The 15,285-nt window shown below is 42.2% G+C and overlaps 1 protein-coding gene across 1 annotated transcript in view; it reads right to left on the bottom strand.

Moving 5' to 3' along the window:
* Sptlc2 (serine palmitoyltransferase long chain base subunit 2) overlaps positions 1–15,285 on the bottom strand; it is a 93,523-nt gene that overhangs the window by 59,709 nt on the left and 18,529 nt on the right. The window contains exon 2 of the mRNA XM_004649379.3: positions 9,635–9,829. Within this exon, the coding sequence (XP_004649436.1) occupies positions 9,635–9,829 (195 nt within the window). The remainder of the gene's footprint in view (positions 1–9,634; positions 9,830–15,285) is intronic.

Below are 15,285 nucleotides of genomic sequence, written 5' to 3'. Positions count from 1 at the left end.
TAAAATGTATATAGAAGTCTGTAAAAAATGAAGTCACAGTGGAGCTGAAATGAAAGCACAATGCTATGTCCAGTGTCATATGACTCCTGCCCAGAACACATATGATCAGTTCATATGAGATCTATTTCAACTCTCAGTTCTTCAAGCTGAAGGGTAAATTAAACAAAAAGGAAAAGAACTATATATGGTTTACTTATAGTCAAGCACATCCCTGAGCTTCTACCAAACTACATTTACCTGTTAAGTAATCAAAAACATTTAAAAATCGGATACTTCATTTTGTAAAGATTTTCACTATGAAAAAGACTACATAAATTCTAATATTAACTCTTTACAGACTAATAGGACTCTACTACAGAAGTCTCAGAGTAGATACCATTTCCTTAAACACGTGAAGCGTTGTATCCTGCCGATTTGTAGCAGGTGATACCATCTCTCTCAAAATTCCTAACAACTACCTTTTCCATGAGACAGTAAATATTCATTAATAATGCATCTGTCATCACTAAGTCAAGCTTTTGCCATGTAGGCATGATACCCAGTACCACACCACATACAAGCTGCCTGTAACCACAGCGCTGGGGAGGTGGATACAGGAGAATCCCTGGGGCTTGCTGGCTAGCTAATCTATCTAAATGGGTGAGTTCCAAGTTTAGAAAGAGACCCTCTTTCAAAAACTAAGGTGGAAAGCAGAGTGTTGTAGCGCATGCCTTTAGTCCCAGTTCTCAGGAAGCTGAGATAGGAGTATCACAGTGAGTTGGAAGCCAGCCTGGACTACATTGAGACCTGATTTAAAAAAAAAAACACACACAAATAAACAACCAAGCAAGCTAACAAACAAACAAGCATCCTACATTAACATCAGAAGAAGTAAAAAAACAAAACAAAACAAAACAAAAAAACAGGTTCTGTTCTAGATTCCAGAGGAGTTTTCAAAAGCCAAGGCAGAAAAAAAGGCTGCAGGCTAGAGCATGGTAGACCTTCACAGCTCAGCCTTAGACTATGGAGATGAACAACAATCAAGTTGTCTATAGTCAGGAGAGGACTAGACAGAACTGCTATTCCGTTGTCAAGAATCTCCATTTTTTTTTTTTTTTTTTAATGAGAGAGACAGAGAAAGTGAGACAGAATTGGCACACCAGGGCTTCTAGCCACTACAATCTTATTCCAGACATGTACACTACCATGCGCACATGCATCTAGCTTACATAGGTTCTAGGGAGTTGAACCTGGGTCCTTAAGGCTTCACAAGCAAGTGCCTTAACCACTAAGCCATCTCTCCAGCCCAAGAGTCTCCGTTTCTATACAGCGTCAATGAGAACAGAGTTACGTCCTTGAACACTAACACATAGCAAACGAGGAGAAGTAGTCACACTGAGGGAGGATGTTAAGACCAACAGTAATAGGACAGAATAGTAGAAATTTAGCTTCTCTTGACTCCCTACCTAAGGTCTAGGTAGTAGCTAGCTTAGGTTGCAGTTATATACGGAAGCAGATAGAAAGGTGGCTAGCCCGACTCCATGTAGCTTAGCCAAGACGAAAAGGGATAGGAGGGCTGGAGAGATGGTTTAGCGGTGCAGACAGTTGTCAACAAAGCCTAAGGACCCAGGTTAAATTCCCTAGTACCCATGTAAGCCAGATGCACAAGGCGGCACATGCATCTGGAGTTCATTTGCAGTGGCTAGAGGCCCTGGCATACCCATTCTCTATCTGCCTCTTTCTCTCTCCCTCTAATAAATAAATAAATTCTTTTTTTAAAAAGGATAAAAAGACTATTACTGAAGATTTCAGTTCTAGGCAATGGAATATTTACTGTCTATAAACATCTTGAACCTTTAAATATTCTATGACTAGTGTTAAAGGTCACTAATTCACTCATTCAAATATCATTTAGGGTGGGCGTGGCTACACATACCTTTAATTCCCAGCACTTGGGAGGCAGAGGTAAGAGAATTGCTGTAAGTTCAAGGTCAGCCCAGACTAGAGTGAGACCCTACCTCAAAAAAAAAAAAAAAAAAAAAAAAGTATAATTTAGTGAATACTTGATGTATGTTCAATTCTCTGCTAGACTTTAAGGGTATATTAAAGAACAAGCTAGCTGTCTCTTCAAGCAATAAAATTCTCACTAATTCTACCCCCAAGTCCACCATTTCCTGCCACACCTCCCCCTTCCTCCTCATGGCTTAGTCACTGTGAAATGACTTTAGTCAGAGCAGACCTAATGCTCAGCACTCAGTCATGCTCAGCCACATTCAGAGAGAGCATTTCCTTCCAGGCGCACGCTGAGCACTATGAAGGTAATGAAGCTGCCTCTCCACTAAGCAAGACTCCTTCACAGAGGAGTCACACACACAGCATTGTCAGGGGCTGTCCAGAGACAGTGAAGATTCCAAACTGGTAGGTAAGGACTGAGATCCCAAATTCAGGCAACATTCTTTAATGTACTCTTCGTGGACATTCTTCCTGCGGTCCCTCAAGCACAAAGAACAAATAGATAGAGAAAACAGTCCCTTCCTGAGACTACAAGCTAGAATATTGAGCTTAAAGCACTCCTGTAGTCTTCTGTTTGTTTTTTGAGATAGCATTTCACTCTAGCCCAGGCTGACCTGGAATTCACTATGTAGTTTCAGGGTGGCCTCGAATTCAAGGTGATTCTCCTACCTCTGCCTCCCAAGTGTTGGGATTAAAGGCTTGTGCCACCATGCCTGGCTTCACTTTTTTATTCAAAAGATAAACTCAGGCTGGAGGGATGGCATAGCGGTTAAGGTGTTTGCCTGCAGAGACAAAGGACCCAGGCTCAATTCCCCAGGACCCACGTTAGCCAGATGCACAAGGGGGTGCATGCATCTGGAATTTGCTTGCAGTGGCTGGAGGCCCTGGCATGCCCATTCTCTCTCCCTCTATCTATCTACCTGCCTCTTTCTCTGTCACTCTCAAATAAATAAAAATAAATTTTAAAATTCTATTTAAGAGCCACGGTGGTTCATGCATTTAAACCCAATATTCAGGAGGCAGAAGTAGGAGGATTGCCATGAGTTCAAGGCTACCCTGAGACTACACAGTGAATCCCAGGTCAGCCTGAGCTGTAGTGAAACCCTACCTCAAAAAATAAAATAAAAAAATTTAAAAAGTCTATTTAAGGGCTGGCAACATGGTTCAGCAATTAAGGCACTTGCCTGCAAAGCCTAAGGACCAAGGTTTGAGTCCCCAGTACCTACGTAAACACAATGCACAAGGTGGCACTTGAGTTTGGAGTTTGCAATAGCTAGAGGCCCTGGTGCACCCATTTTCTCTCTCTTTTTCTACAAAGTCTTTACATGGCGGTTCCTAGAAAGCATCCTACATTGTATGAAACAAATAGATTCCACCTTCCTTAGAATCACAGGGAAAGGATGGGTATTCCCACTGTCAGAAAGAGGTCCGTGTAAGCTAAGTGCAGTTCTGTCCCAACACAATTGTCCATATGCTATCATATAAGGAGGAGGAGGAGGAGTAACCATTTTGATGGTACTTATTCACATTTAGTTCTAAAGCAGCCTTGTGAGCAGACTGTGGATATATGGTAACACAATTTGGAAAGAAGAGATCACTTCTTTTGGACCAGCACAGGAACTACACACCAACAAACTTCATGCTGGCAGCACCAACTGGATTCCACATTCTACAACCAAGACGGCAGCACCAGAGCACTGGTAGCAGAAGCAGTTTCCCACTTTGAGGTGGCTCACTAGCCGCGAGAAAGAAGCTCTTCCTGACCTCGCTGCCCTAGCTTTCCACAGTGTTAGACAAACCTAGTTGCCTGCTTACTTAAACAGTAATTTGGGATAATTCCACAGACAGTTCACTATATCAACAGCATAAACACTGTAATTACTGTTGAGAAACAAATATTTAGTAAGTTACCAGTGTTTTATAATTAAGAGAATAAAAGTTAAATTATTTGTCTATGTTAACCAGGCACTAAGTGATACATGTGAATGGAAACTCTAAGAGCTATTACATCCAATGAGAATTCTCAATGCCAATTCTAATTTAACAATTTTTATTTATTTCAGAGTTTAAGTGTTGGGATTTTAGATCTAGAATGACTCCCAAAGGTCCATACATTAAAGACTTGGTCAGCTGTCTGGCACTGTGGGGAGGGGCTTCATGGAAGGAAGTCACAGCACCAGAGGGGACAGCTTTCTAGTTGCTCTAAGGTGAGCAGCTGTGTCCCACATATGCTCCTCACCAAACCTCATCAGAGGGTCAAAGCAACAGAGCCCAACAACCACGGACTGAAACCTCTGAGATGATGAGCCAAAATAAACAGTTCCTTCTTAGAAGTTGTTTATCTCAGGATTTTTACACAGTGAAGGACACTTTAGGCACAAATCACAATATATCAAAGATTTCTCTCAAATGTAAGTATATGAGGAAAACAACATTGCTTTGATGATGAGATAAAAACCTTAGAAGGAATGTTCACACATGTTTCAACATCAAGATGATTTAAAGTTCTACCCTTGACATTCTGTGTCAAGTGTGCAGGGAGGAATAAAAGTGAAATGCATAAACTGGGTGTGGTGGCCCATGCCTTTAATCTCAGCACTCAAAAGGGTGAGGGAGGAGGACTGTCATGAGTTCAAGGCCATCCTGGTACAGTGTGAGGTACAGGTAATCCTGGACTAGATGAGGTCCTGCTTCAAGAAAACAAAACAAAAAAGTAAAATACATAAACTAACTCTAGCAATAACAGCTCTTAAGAACAAACTACTATCAAAATTCTAAAATAAAGCCGGGCATGGTGGCACATACCTTTAATCCCAGCAGGAGGCAGAGGCAGAGGTAAGAGGATCTCCATGAGTTCCAGGCCACCCTGAGGCTACACAGTGAATTCCAGGTCAGCCTGAGCTAGAGTGAAACCCTGGGGTGGGGGTGGGGGTTGTCTAATACTGCTATTTAAAACTTGAGTAAGAAAAAACTGAAAAGATGAAAATCTACAACACCATAGTATGTTTTAAAATATTTATAGAATCTTTTTTTAAATATTTTTTAAATTTGAGAGAGAGAAAAAGGCGGAGAGAAAATGAGTGAGTATGGGTGTGCCAGGGCCTTCTGCCACTGTAAATGAACTTCAGACACGTGCACCACTTTGTGCATCTGTGCACCTACATGGGTCTGGGGAAATGGAACCTGGCCATGAGGCTTTGCAAGCAAATGCCTTCAACCACTGAGCCATCTCTCCAGTTCAGTCCTACAAAATGCTTTTAAAGGATCAATCCTGAAAAAACAAACAAAAAAATAATAATAAAGGGTCAATCTTTTTTTTTCTTTTTTTAAATTGTGTTGGTGCAATTGAGCATGGGATTGTGTTTTTTTTTTTTTTAATTTTCATTTATTTATTTATTTGAGAGCGACAGACACACAGAGAGAAAGACAGATTGAGGGAGAGAGAGAGAATGGGCGCGCCAGGGCTTCCAGCCTCTGCAAACGAACTCCAAACACGTGCACCCCCTTGTGCATCTGGCTAACGTGGGACCTGGGGAACCGAGCCTCGAACCGGGGTCCTTAGGCTTCACAGGCAAGCACTTAACCGCTAAGCCATCTCTCCAGCCCATCAATCTTATTTTAAAAACAGGCTGGGCTGAAGGGATGGCTTAGCAGTTGAAGCGTTTGCCTGCAAAGCCAAAGGACCCAGGTTTGATTCCCCAGGATCCACATTAGCCAGATACACAAGGGCACAAGCATCTGGAATTCATTTGCAGTGGTTAGAAGCCCTAGCATGCCCATTCTCTCTCTTTCTCTTTCTCTGTCAAATAAATAAGTAAAAATAAAATAAAATATTTTTTTAAAAAACAGGCTGGATCCAGGTGTGGTGGTGCACGGTCTTAATACCAGCACTCGGGAGGCAGAGGTAGGAGGATCACTGTGAGTTCAAGGGCACTGTGAGATGACTCAGTGAATTCCAGGTCAGCCTGGGCTAGAGACCCTACCCCCAAAACCAACATGCTCACTGAAGCAACTGGATAGCCACAGATAAAAATAAAAAATGAAACCTTAGCCCTTATGACAGACACTGTTGTCTAAAGAGCTCAGAGAGGCTGACCACAACAGGGCAGACATGCAGAGAAAGGGCTGACTGGTGGCTCTGAATTCAGGCCAGTCTTTCAGCCATGCAGGATAAATAAGGAAGTTGCTCAGAATCCCTATGGAAATGTTTTTCTGAATTCCACAGGTCAAGGGCCAAGGCTCTACTTTCCTGAGGCCAGTTTACTTCTTCCATGAAAAAACAGGTGCTAATCATAATATAAGGAAACAATTCTTTAAAAAAAAATAGTTTATTGGGCTGGGTGTGGTGGTGCACTCCTATAATCCCAGCACAGGCAGATAGGAGGATCACCATGAGTTCAAGGTCACTCTGAGATTACACAGTGAATTCCATGTTAGCCTGGGCTAGAGCGAGACCTTACCTCAAAATAAATAAATAAATAAATAAATAAATAAATAAATAAAATAAAATAATTTATTTATGGGGTAGAGAAAGAATGGGCATGTCAGGGCCTCCACCCACCTTATGCATCTGGCTTTACGTGAGTACTGAGGAATCAAACCTTAAGCCATCTCTCCAGCCTAGGAAGCCAATATTTTTTCCTTTAGATTTTCAAGGTAGGGTCTCACTCTAGCTCAGGCTGATCTGAAATTCACTATGGTCTCGAACTCAAGGCGATCCTCCTACCTCTGCCTCCCAAGTGCTGAGATTAAAGGTGTGTGCGACCATGCCTGTCCCAGGAAACAATTCTTTTATTTATTTAATTAATTTTTATTAATATTTTCCATGATTATAAAAAAATATCCCATGGTAATACCCTCCCCCCCCCCCCCCACTTTCCCCTTTGAAATTCCATTCTCCATCATATTACCTCCCCACCCAGGAAACAATTCTTGATGTGAATTAACGATTCCTATCACAATCTAAATTTAACAATTACAACCCATATTATGTACCTAAATTCTATTTCTCTGTGTGTATGTGCGTGTGCCTGAGTGTGAACAGAGGTCAGAAGATAAAAGTTTCTGTTTTGGGAGGGAATTACCATGGGATTTTTTTTATAATCATGGAAAATGCTAATAAAAATTTTTTTTAAAAGTCTCTGTTTTGGGCTGGAGAGATGGCTTAGCGGTTAAGTGCTTGCCTATGAAGCCTAAGGACCCCGGTTTGAGGCTCGGTTCCCCAGGTCCCACGTTAGCCAGATGCACAAGGGGGCGCACGCGTCTGGAGTTCGTTTACAGAGGCTGGAGGCCCTGGCGCGCCCATTCTCTCTCTCTCCCTCTATCTGTCTTTCTCTCTGTGTCTGTCACTCTCAAATAAATAAATAAAAAAAAAAAGTGTCTGCTTTGCAATGGTGGGGACTGAACTCAGAGCCATGTGCATGCTAGGCCAACACTCTTCACTGAGCCACACTCCCAGCAAAAGGCAGAGGAGGGCTGGAGAGATGTCCTAGTGGTTAAGGAGCTTGCCTGTGCAGCCAAAAGACCTCAGTTTGATTCCCCAGGACCCACGTAAGCTAGATGTACAAGGTGGCACATGCATCTGGAGATCATTTGCAGTGGCTGGAAGCCCTGGTGCACCTATTCATTCCCCCCCATCCCTCCCTCTTTCCCTCTCTCAAATAAATTCCAGGGCTGAAGAGATGGCTTAGCGATTAAGCACTTTCCTGTTAAGCCTAAGGACCCTGGTTCAAGGCTTGATTCCCCAGGACCCACATAAGCCAAATGCACAAGGTGGCACATACATCTGGAGATCCTTTACAGTGTCTGGAGGCCCTGGTGCACCCATTCTCTGTCACACTCAAATAAATGAAAATTAAAAAAAAAAAAAAAATCCAGGTCAGCCTAGGCTAAAGTGAGACTCTACCTCAAAAAAAAAAAAAAAAAAAAAAAAAAAAAATCAAGTGAAGGAACAATCACAGACTAAACAACAAGCACAACAGTAGTAGTGAGGCAAGGGTATGCTTGGAGTGCTCAAGGAATTGCAAAGAGGACAGCAGATGGGGTGGTCAGGCACTTGGGCAGAAATGCATGTTGGTATGAAGTGACTAAATACAGGCTTGTCAGTGGACCACACAAGATGCGTAGAAGAATCAAAGATAACCCCAAAGTTGTTAGTCTGTTACTGGAGTTGGGGAAACCAGCTAGCTGATTAGATGGTATCTCAGTTCAGTTTCTGATATGCATAGCTTGAGGTGCTTATGTGGAAATGTCAAATGGGCACCTAGATATAGTTCAGGGAGAAAGTCAGTGATGGAGAAATTTTGAAGTTATCAGCACACAGAAGAGATTGAAAATACTCACCAAGGGCTAGAAAGATGGTTTAGTGGTTAAGGTACTTGCCTGTGAAGCCTAAGGATCCAGGTTTGATTCTCCAGGTCCCAAGAAAGATGCACAAGGTGGCGCATGTATCTGAAGTTCATTTGTAATGGCTACAGGCCCTGGCACACCCATTCTCTGTGTGTGTGTCTCAAATAAATAAATAAAAATTTTTTTTAAAAAAAAGCCAGGTGTGGTAGCGTACACCTTTAATCCCAGCACTGGGAGGCAGAGGTAGGAGGATTGCTGTGAGTTTGAGGCCAGCCTGAGACTACATAGTGAATTCCTGCCTGGGCAAGAGCGAAACCCTATCTCTAAAAAAAATAAAATAAAATAAAAAAGATGACAACAAAAATCTATTTTGGGCTGGAGGGATGGCTTAGCTGTTAAGGTGTTTACCTGCAAAGCCAAAAGACCCAGGTTCAATTCCCCAGGACCCACATTAGCCAGACGTACAAGGTGGCACATGCACCTTGAGTTCAGATTCCACTGATGAAACAACTTTGGCAACTACATTCAGCTCTGAGTAAAGGGCTTTGCCTGCATTAGGTCTTTAAAAAGGTGGGGGAGGATGGGAAGATGTCTTAGGAGGTTAAAGGTACTTGCTTGCTCAGGTTCAATTCCTAGTGTGCACATAAAGCCAGATGCAGCCAGGCATGGTGGTGCATGCCTTTAATCCCAGCACTTGGGAGGCAGAGGTAGAAGGAATGCTACGAGTTCAAGTCCACCCTGAGATTACATAGTGAATTCCAGGTCAGCCTGGGTTACAGCGAGACCCTACCTCGGAAAAAAAAAAAGAAAAAAGAAAAAAAGAAAAAATGGATGCAGTAGGAAACATGAACAGAAAAGACTGTGTGTGGCTTTAGCATTTCACATTTACATACATTAACTAAACTTATCAATTTTGGCTTTATAGACTACCAAATAGAGATAGCAACTTCATTAAGTTCTTATAGCATTTAAAAGTGCTTTAAAATGCTTTGATCTGTCCATGCCTTTAACTTTGTTTTCCGCTTTCTTTCTGGAAGGCTTTCAGTAATCTCTGTTGTTACTCTGCTTTATTTTGTTTGAGACAGGGCCTAACTCTATAGCCCAGGCTGGCCTGAAATTCATGACAATCACCCTCTTGCCTCAGCCTCCCAAGTGCTGTTTTCACAAAACTCAATGGCATTTGGAGTATTTGTCTTAACATGTGCCCAAATTTCTAAGGAAAAAAAATGTGTGTAAACACTAAGATTTCCATGAAAGGATTCCATTTACAGAACAGACTCTCTCTAACAATTACCTTTTGTTCTTCTCTCTCTGTTGCATGGTGGCACTTTTCAATTCTCCAATGCCTCAAGAAATCTCGAAGATATCCAAAGAGGGTGAGTACACCATACCCCACATATGTGAGCACAGCAACCAGCATGGGTGTTTCTTCAAAAGCTTCATTAAATGGTCTTTTATACAGTCCTCCATTTTCTGTAACATGATGGATCTAAAAGAGTAGTTAAAAATATTTATTTTAATATCAGCAAGAAAATAATTTTGACTTAAAATCTAAGCACTCAGAGATTTGTACCTTGAGAATTAAGTTTGCAATACATAGTCCAATGAAACACTAAGATCTAAGCAGGGTAAGACTTGTTTGCAACAAAAATAATTTAAAAAATTGAGTCTGGGTAGATGGCTTAGCAATTAAAAGGCACTTGCTTGCAAAGCCAACTAGCCCAGTTTTAATCTCCCCACAGCCATGTAAAGTCAGACACAAAAAGTGACACGGCATCTGGCGTATGTTCACACAGACACACACAGGGAAATAAATAAATAATAAAGATCATTCATGTACACTAAAAAGAAAAAAGGGGTAGTAAGAAGGACTGACTCAACAATGTCTAACACTGATTGTTATTGTAATTTTATTTTCTGAAATGCAGTCTAAAAACACTAGAGAAGCATAAATTTGTTTTAACAAAGAAAAAAAAAAACTAGTTTGAAAAATACTGTTTTATCTTACCAACAAAGTGCCCAAAGGTTCAAAGTAAATTCTGTTATAAATGTTTCATTACTAGCCATCCTGAAAACCACTCAGAAATAGTATTCAAAGTAACGATCAACATTAGGCTGCTGTGGAAATGCGTGGTTCATCCTTCCTCAATGTTAACCCAAGTAAGTGATGCGGAAAAGTAAAATATGGAGCTGGAGAGATGGCTTAGTAGTTAAAGCACTTCCTTGCGAAAGCCTAAGGACAGAGGTGTGATTCCCCAGTAACTACAATAAACCAGATGCACAAGGTGGCACATGCGTCTGGAGTCTGTTGGCAGTGGCTAGGGGCCCTGGTACACCCATTCTCTATCTGCTTCTTTTGCTCTCTCTCTCTCTCAAATAATAATAATAAAATTCTTTTAAAGGAGAATAAAATGTGTGGCTGTGTGTGGCCCAGCACTGTGTAGAAGTAGAAAGAGCCAGGGACGGCAGCACCACCTGTACGTCCAGCTACTTTTAGAGGCTGAGGCAAGTTGGTTGCCTGAGGCCAGTCTGAGCAACACAGAAAGATCTCTAAAAAGACAAAAAACAACATGAAGAGGTGGTGAGATCTACCTTAAGAAGGACAACTCTTAGATTGACCAGTAGGTGTCATGAACTGCTGTCCTCCATCATCTTGATTTAAGCATTCTTTTACAAAAGAAGCATGCTAAAGCCAGCGTGGTGGCTCAAGGCTTTAATCCTAGTACTTTGGAGGCAGAAGTAGGTGGATCACCAAGAGTTTGAGGTCACCCACAGACTACATAGCAAATTCCAAGTCAGCCTGGTCTAGGGGGAAACAGTGTCTTGAAAAACCAAAGGAAAAAAAAAGAATAAATGAAGGCAGCATGTTAAGATTATCCCTGTTTTTTATCCTTGCCAAGTACCTTCTTTCTCTCTTTTCTTTCCCCCACCTCCTGCCTTCTTGTTCCTTCCTTCCCTCCTTCCCTTACTCCCTCCCTCCCTCTTTCCTTCCTTTCTTCTTCTTCTTCTTTTTTTTTTTTTTTTTCTGAAACAGGGTCTCACTCTAGCCCTGGTTGATCTGGAACTCATTCGGTAGTTCCAGGCTGGCCTCAAACTCACAGCAATCCTCCTACCTCTGCCTCCCCAGTGCTGGGACTAAAGGAGTACACCACCATAGCTGGTGCTCACTCACATGCTTCCTCCCCCTCACCCCCCTGACATCATCTCATTATGTAGCTCAAGCTGGCCTCAAATTTATGATCTTGCTGCCTCAGCCTCCCAAATGCTGGGATTACAGGTGCATGTTACCATGCCTGATGGCACTTATAATATATAAATACCAAGCCACATGCAAGAGTGGCACTACTTGTAGGAGGTAAGCAACTACTTTCTGACCGATTAAGGCCTGATCTACATCGCCTGCAATGGCTAAAGGCTTCTGTCACTATTCTTTCTGTTTCTGATTAAAAATAAATAAATATTTTTATAAAACTGCCTTGTGGGCTGGAGATGGCTTTGCAGTTAAGGTGCTTGCTTACAAAGCCTAAGAACACATGTTCGAATTTCCAAGTCCCATGTAGCAGACAGCAGAGTGACATAAACATGCAATGTCACACATGTGTACAAGGGGGCACACACATCTGGAGTTTGTTCACAGCAGCTAAAGGCCCTGGCATGGCCATTCTTCCTCCCCCCCCCCACCCGCCTCTTTCTGTCACACACACAAATATAAAATAAACAAATAAAACCACCTTGGGCCAGAGAGATGGCTTAGAGGTTAAGCCCCACTTGCTTGCAAAGCTTTCCAAATTCAATTCCCTAGCACCCACATAAAGCCGTGCATGTGTGTGTGTATGTGTGCATGCATGCGCATACACATGTGCCCACAAATAGATGACCTGAAAAACCAAAATAAATAAATAAATAAAAAACCACTGCCTCAGGCTGAGTACTAAAATAGCTCAGCTGTTAAAGGTGTTTGCTTGCAAAGCCTGCAGGCCCAGGCTCAATTCCCTAGTGCCCACTTAGGGCCAGATGTACAAAGTGGTGCATGCATTTGGAGCCTGCTGGCAGGGGAAGTGGCCCTAGTGCGCCCATAGTCACTTACACATTCTTTCTCTCAAATAAATAAATTTAACTAATAAGTAAATACTGTGTGATTTCATCAAAATCCTACTGAAATTAAAATATGCATTTCCTCCCTTCCTTTTTTTTTCTGAGGTAGGGTCTTGCTCTGGCCCAGGCTGACCTGAAATTCACTTTGTCATCTCAGGCTGGCCTCGAACTCACAAAGATCCTCCTACCTCTGCTTGCCAAGTGCTGGGTTTAAAGGTGTGTGCCACCATGCCCAACTTTGAAATTAAATGTATTTTAAAGAAAAGCCAGGCGTGGTGGTGCACGCCTTTAATCCCAGCACTAAAGAGGCAGAGGTAGGAGGATCGCCAAGAGTTCAAGGCCACCCTGAGTCTATACAGTGAATTCCAGGTCAGCCTGAGCTACAGCGAGACCCTACTGAGAAAAGGAAGGAAAGAAGGAAGGAAGTTCATTTGCAGTGGCACCATGCCCTAGCATGCCCATATTCATTCATTCCCCCCTCTTTGCTTGCAACTAAACAAACAAAAATTTTTAAATTTACTTAAAATAATTTTTGAAAAAGAACTGGAGAGATAACTCAGCAGTTAAGGCACTTGCCTGGAAAGCCAAATGATCTGGGTTCAATTGCCCAGTAGCCACACAAAGACAGATGCACAAAGTAGCACATGCACCTAAAGCTCATCTGCAGTGGCTGGAGGCCCTGATGTGCCCATTCTGTTTCTCTTCTCTCTCTCTCTCTCTCTGCCTGCAAATAAAAAAATAATAAATATAAAAAATAGCTGGGTGTGGTGGCACATGCCTTTAATCCCAGCACTCAGTAGGCAGAGGTAGGAGGATCACCATGAGTTCGAGGCCACCCTGAAACTACATAGTGAATTCCAGGTCAGCCTGAGCTAGAGTGAGGCCATACCTTGGGAAAAAAAAATTAATTAATTAATTAAAATAAAGGGCCGGATAAATGGCTTAGCAGTTAAGGTGCTTGCCTGCAAAGCCAAAGTACCTAAGTTCAATTACCCAGGACCCATGTAAGCCAGATGCACAAGGTGCCACGTGCGTCTGGGGTTTGTCGCAGTGGATGGAGGCACTGGTGCGTCATTCTGATCCTTCCTCTCCCCCCCTCACTTGATCCCTTCCTCTCTCAAATTAATAAAACATTTAAAAAATAAAAATATAGGGCTGGAGAGATGGGTCATTGGTTAAGGCACTTGCCTGCAAAGCCTAACAAGCTGGGTTCAATTCCCCAGTACCCATGTAGAACTAGATGAACAAATGATGCATGTGGAGTTCATGTGCAGCAGTTGGAGGCCCTGGTGTGCCCATATTCATTCATTCATTCTCTCTCATTGCAAATAAATAAATAAAAATTTAAAAGACAATAGAATAAGCTGGGTGCGGTGGCACACACCTTCTATCCCAGCACATGGGGAGGCAGAGGTAGGAGGATCACTGAGTTCACGGCCACCCTGAGACTACATACTGAATTCCAGATCAGCCTGGGCTTGAGTGAAACCCTACCTCAAAACAACAACAAAAAAACCCAAAATAATAAAATAAAATAAAGATTATCACTACCTCATAAATGTGTAACATACCATGAGGGAAGGACCAAGCCTGTTTGGTTCACTACTGTACATCTGGCACCAGGATAATTACTATTAACAAGGAATTAATGTTCAACAACATTTCTCTCTCGTTTATTTATTTAATTTATTTTGGTTTTTTGAAGTAGGGTCTTACTCTAGACCAAGCAGGCCTGGAACTCTGGGGCATAGGCTGGCTCCAGTCACAGGGATCCCCCAACCTGGCTTTGTGAGTGCTGGGACTAAAGATGGTGTGCCACAGCACCTGACTAATAAAATTTATTATGATTCTAGAAAATGAGATCTCATAGGAACACAGTAAATATCTGTTGAAGGACTAAATGAAAACATATACTATAGTCTCTCAAAACAAGTACCCTGGCAAAGAAAAGATTAAGCTACAATAATCACATAAGTAACATTAGGGCATTTCTAGAACCCACATCTGACACCTTAATATTGTGACATGACATCATTTACAATATTCACTGTGCAAATGAATGAGGGAGGGAAGGAAGACAGGGAAAGGAAGAAGACAAAAATGACAAGCCATTCCAGTATTGCATACCTATGATCCCAGCACTTGGGAGTAAGTCAAGAGGATGAGAAGTTGAAGGTTATCCTCAGCTAGCTAGTGAGCTCAAGGCCACCCTGAACTACATGAAACCCTGTCTCAAAAAACAAAACAAAACAAAAAAAAAAACAACTAAAACTAAAAAACAGAAAAAGAATCACACACACACAGTCTCACGATGTGCCGCTTACAGTTTGGGTTGGTTTGCACTAGAAGCTATCCCAGGTTTCATGCAGCTCCTGGGACTCTAGTGAACTGCCGGCGAAATCAAGCTCTCTGAAAACGGAGTACAGGCTGCAAATTCTCAGTGTATTTCAAAGTCTGGATGTATCAAGAGGTCCCTTAATTTATAAATCATGCTAGCACAAGGGGAGATTTAGGAACACCAAAATACATTCGCTTTAACAATATTACTTTCGGTTAAGCGCTTGCCTGTGAAGCCTAAGGACCCCGGTTCGAGGCTCGGTTCCCCAGGTCCCACGTTAGCCAGATGCACAAGGGGGCACACGCGTCTGGAGTTCGTTTGCAGAGGCTGGAAGCCCTGGCGTGCCCATTCTCTCTCTCTCCCTCTATCTGCCTTTCTCTCTGTGTCTGTCGCTCTCAAATAAATAATTTAAAAAAACAGTATTACTTTGTGAAGGGGAATAAAAAGGTAGAGGAGTATCTTCCAGCTAGCACCATGACACACCATGAAACACTTGTAAGACAAGAAGGAGC

The sequence above is a fragment of the Jaculus jaculus genome, chromosome 7, assembly GCF_020740685.1.
Source record: "Jaculus jaculus isolate mJacJac1 chromosome 7, mJacJac1.mat.Y.cur, whole genome shotgun sequence".
NCBI classification, from domain to species: Eukaryota; Metazoa; Chordata; class Mammalia; order Rodentia; family Dipodidae; genus Jaculus; species Jaculus jaculus.
Note: the sequence above shows the minus strand (reverse complement) of the source record. Positions and strands in the feature narration are given on the sequence as shown.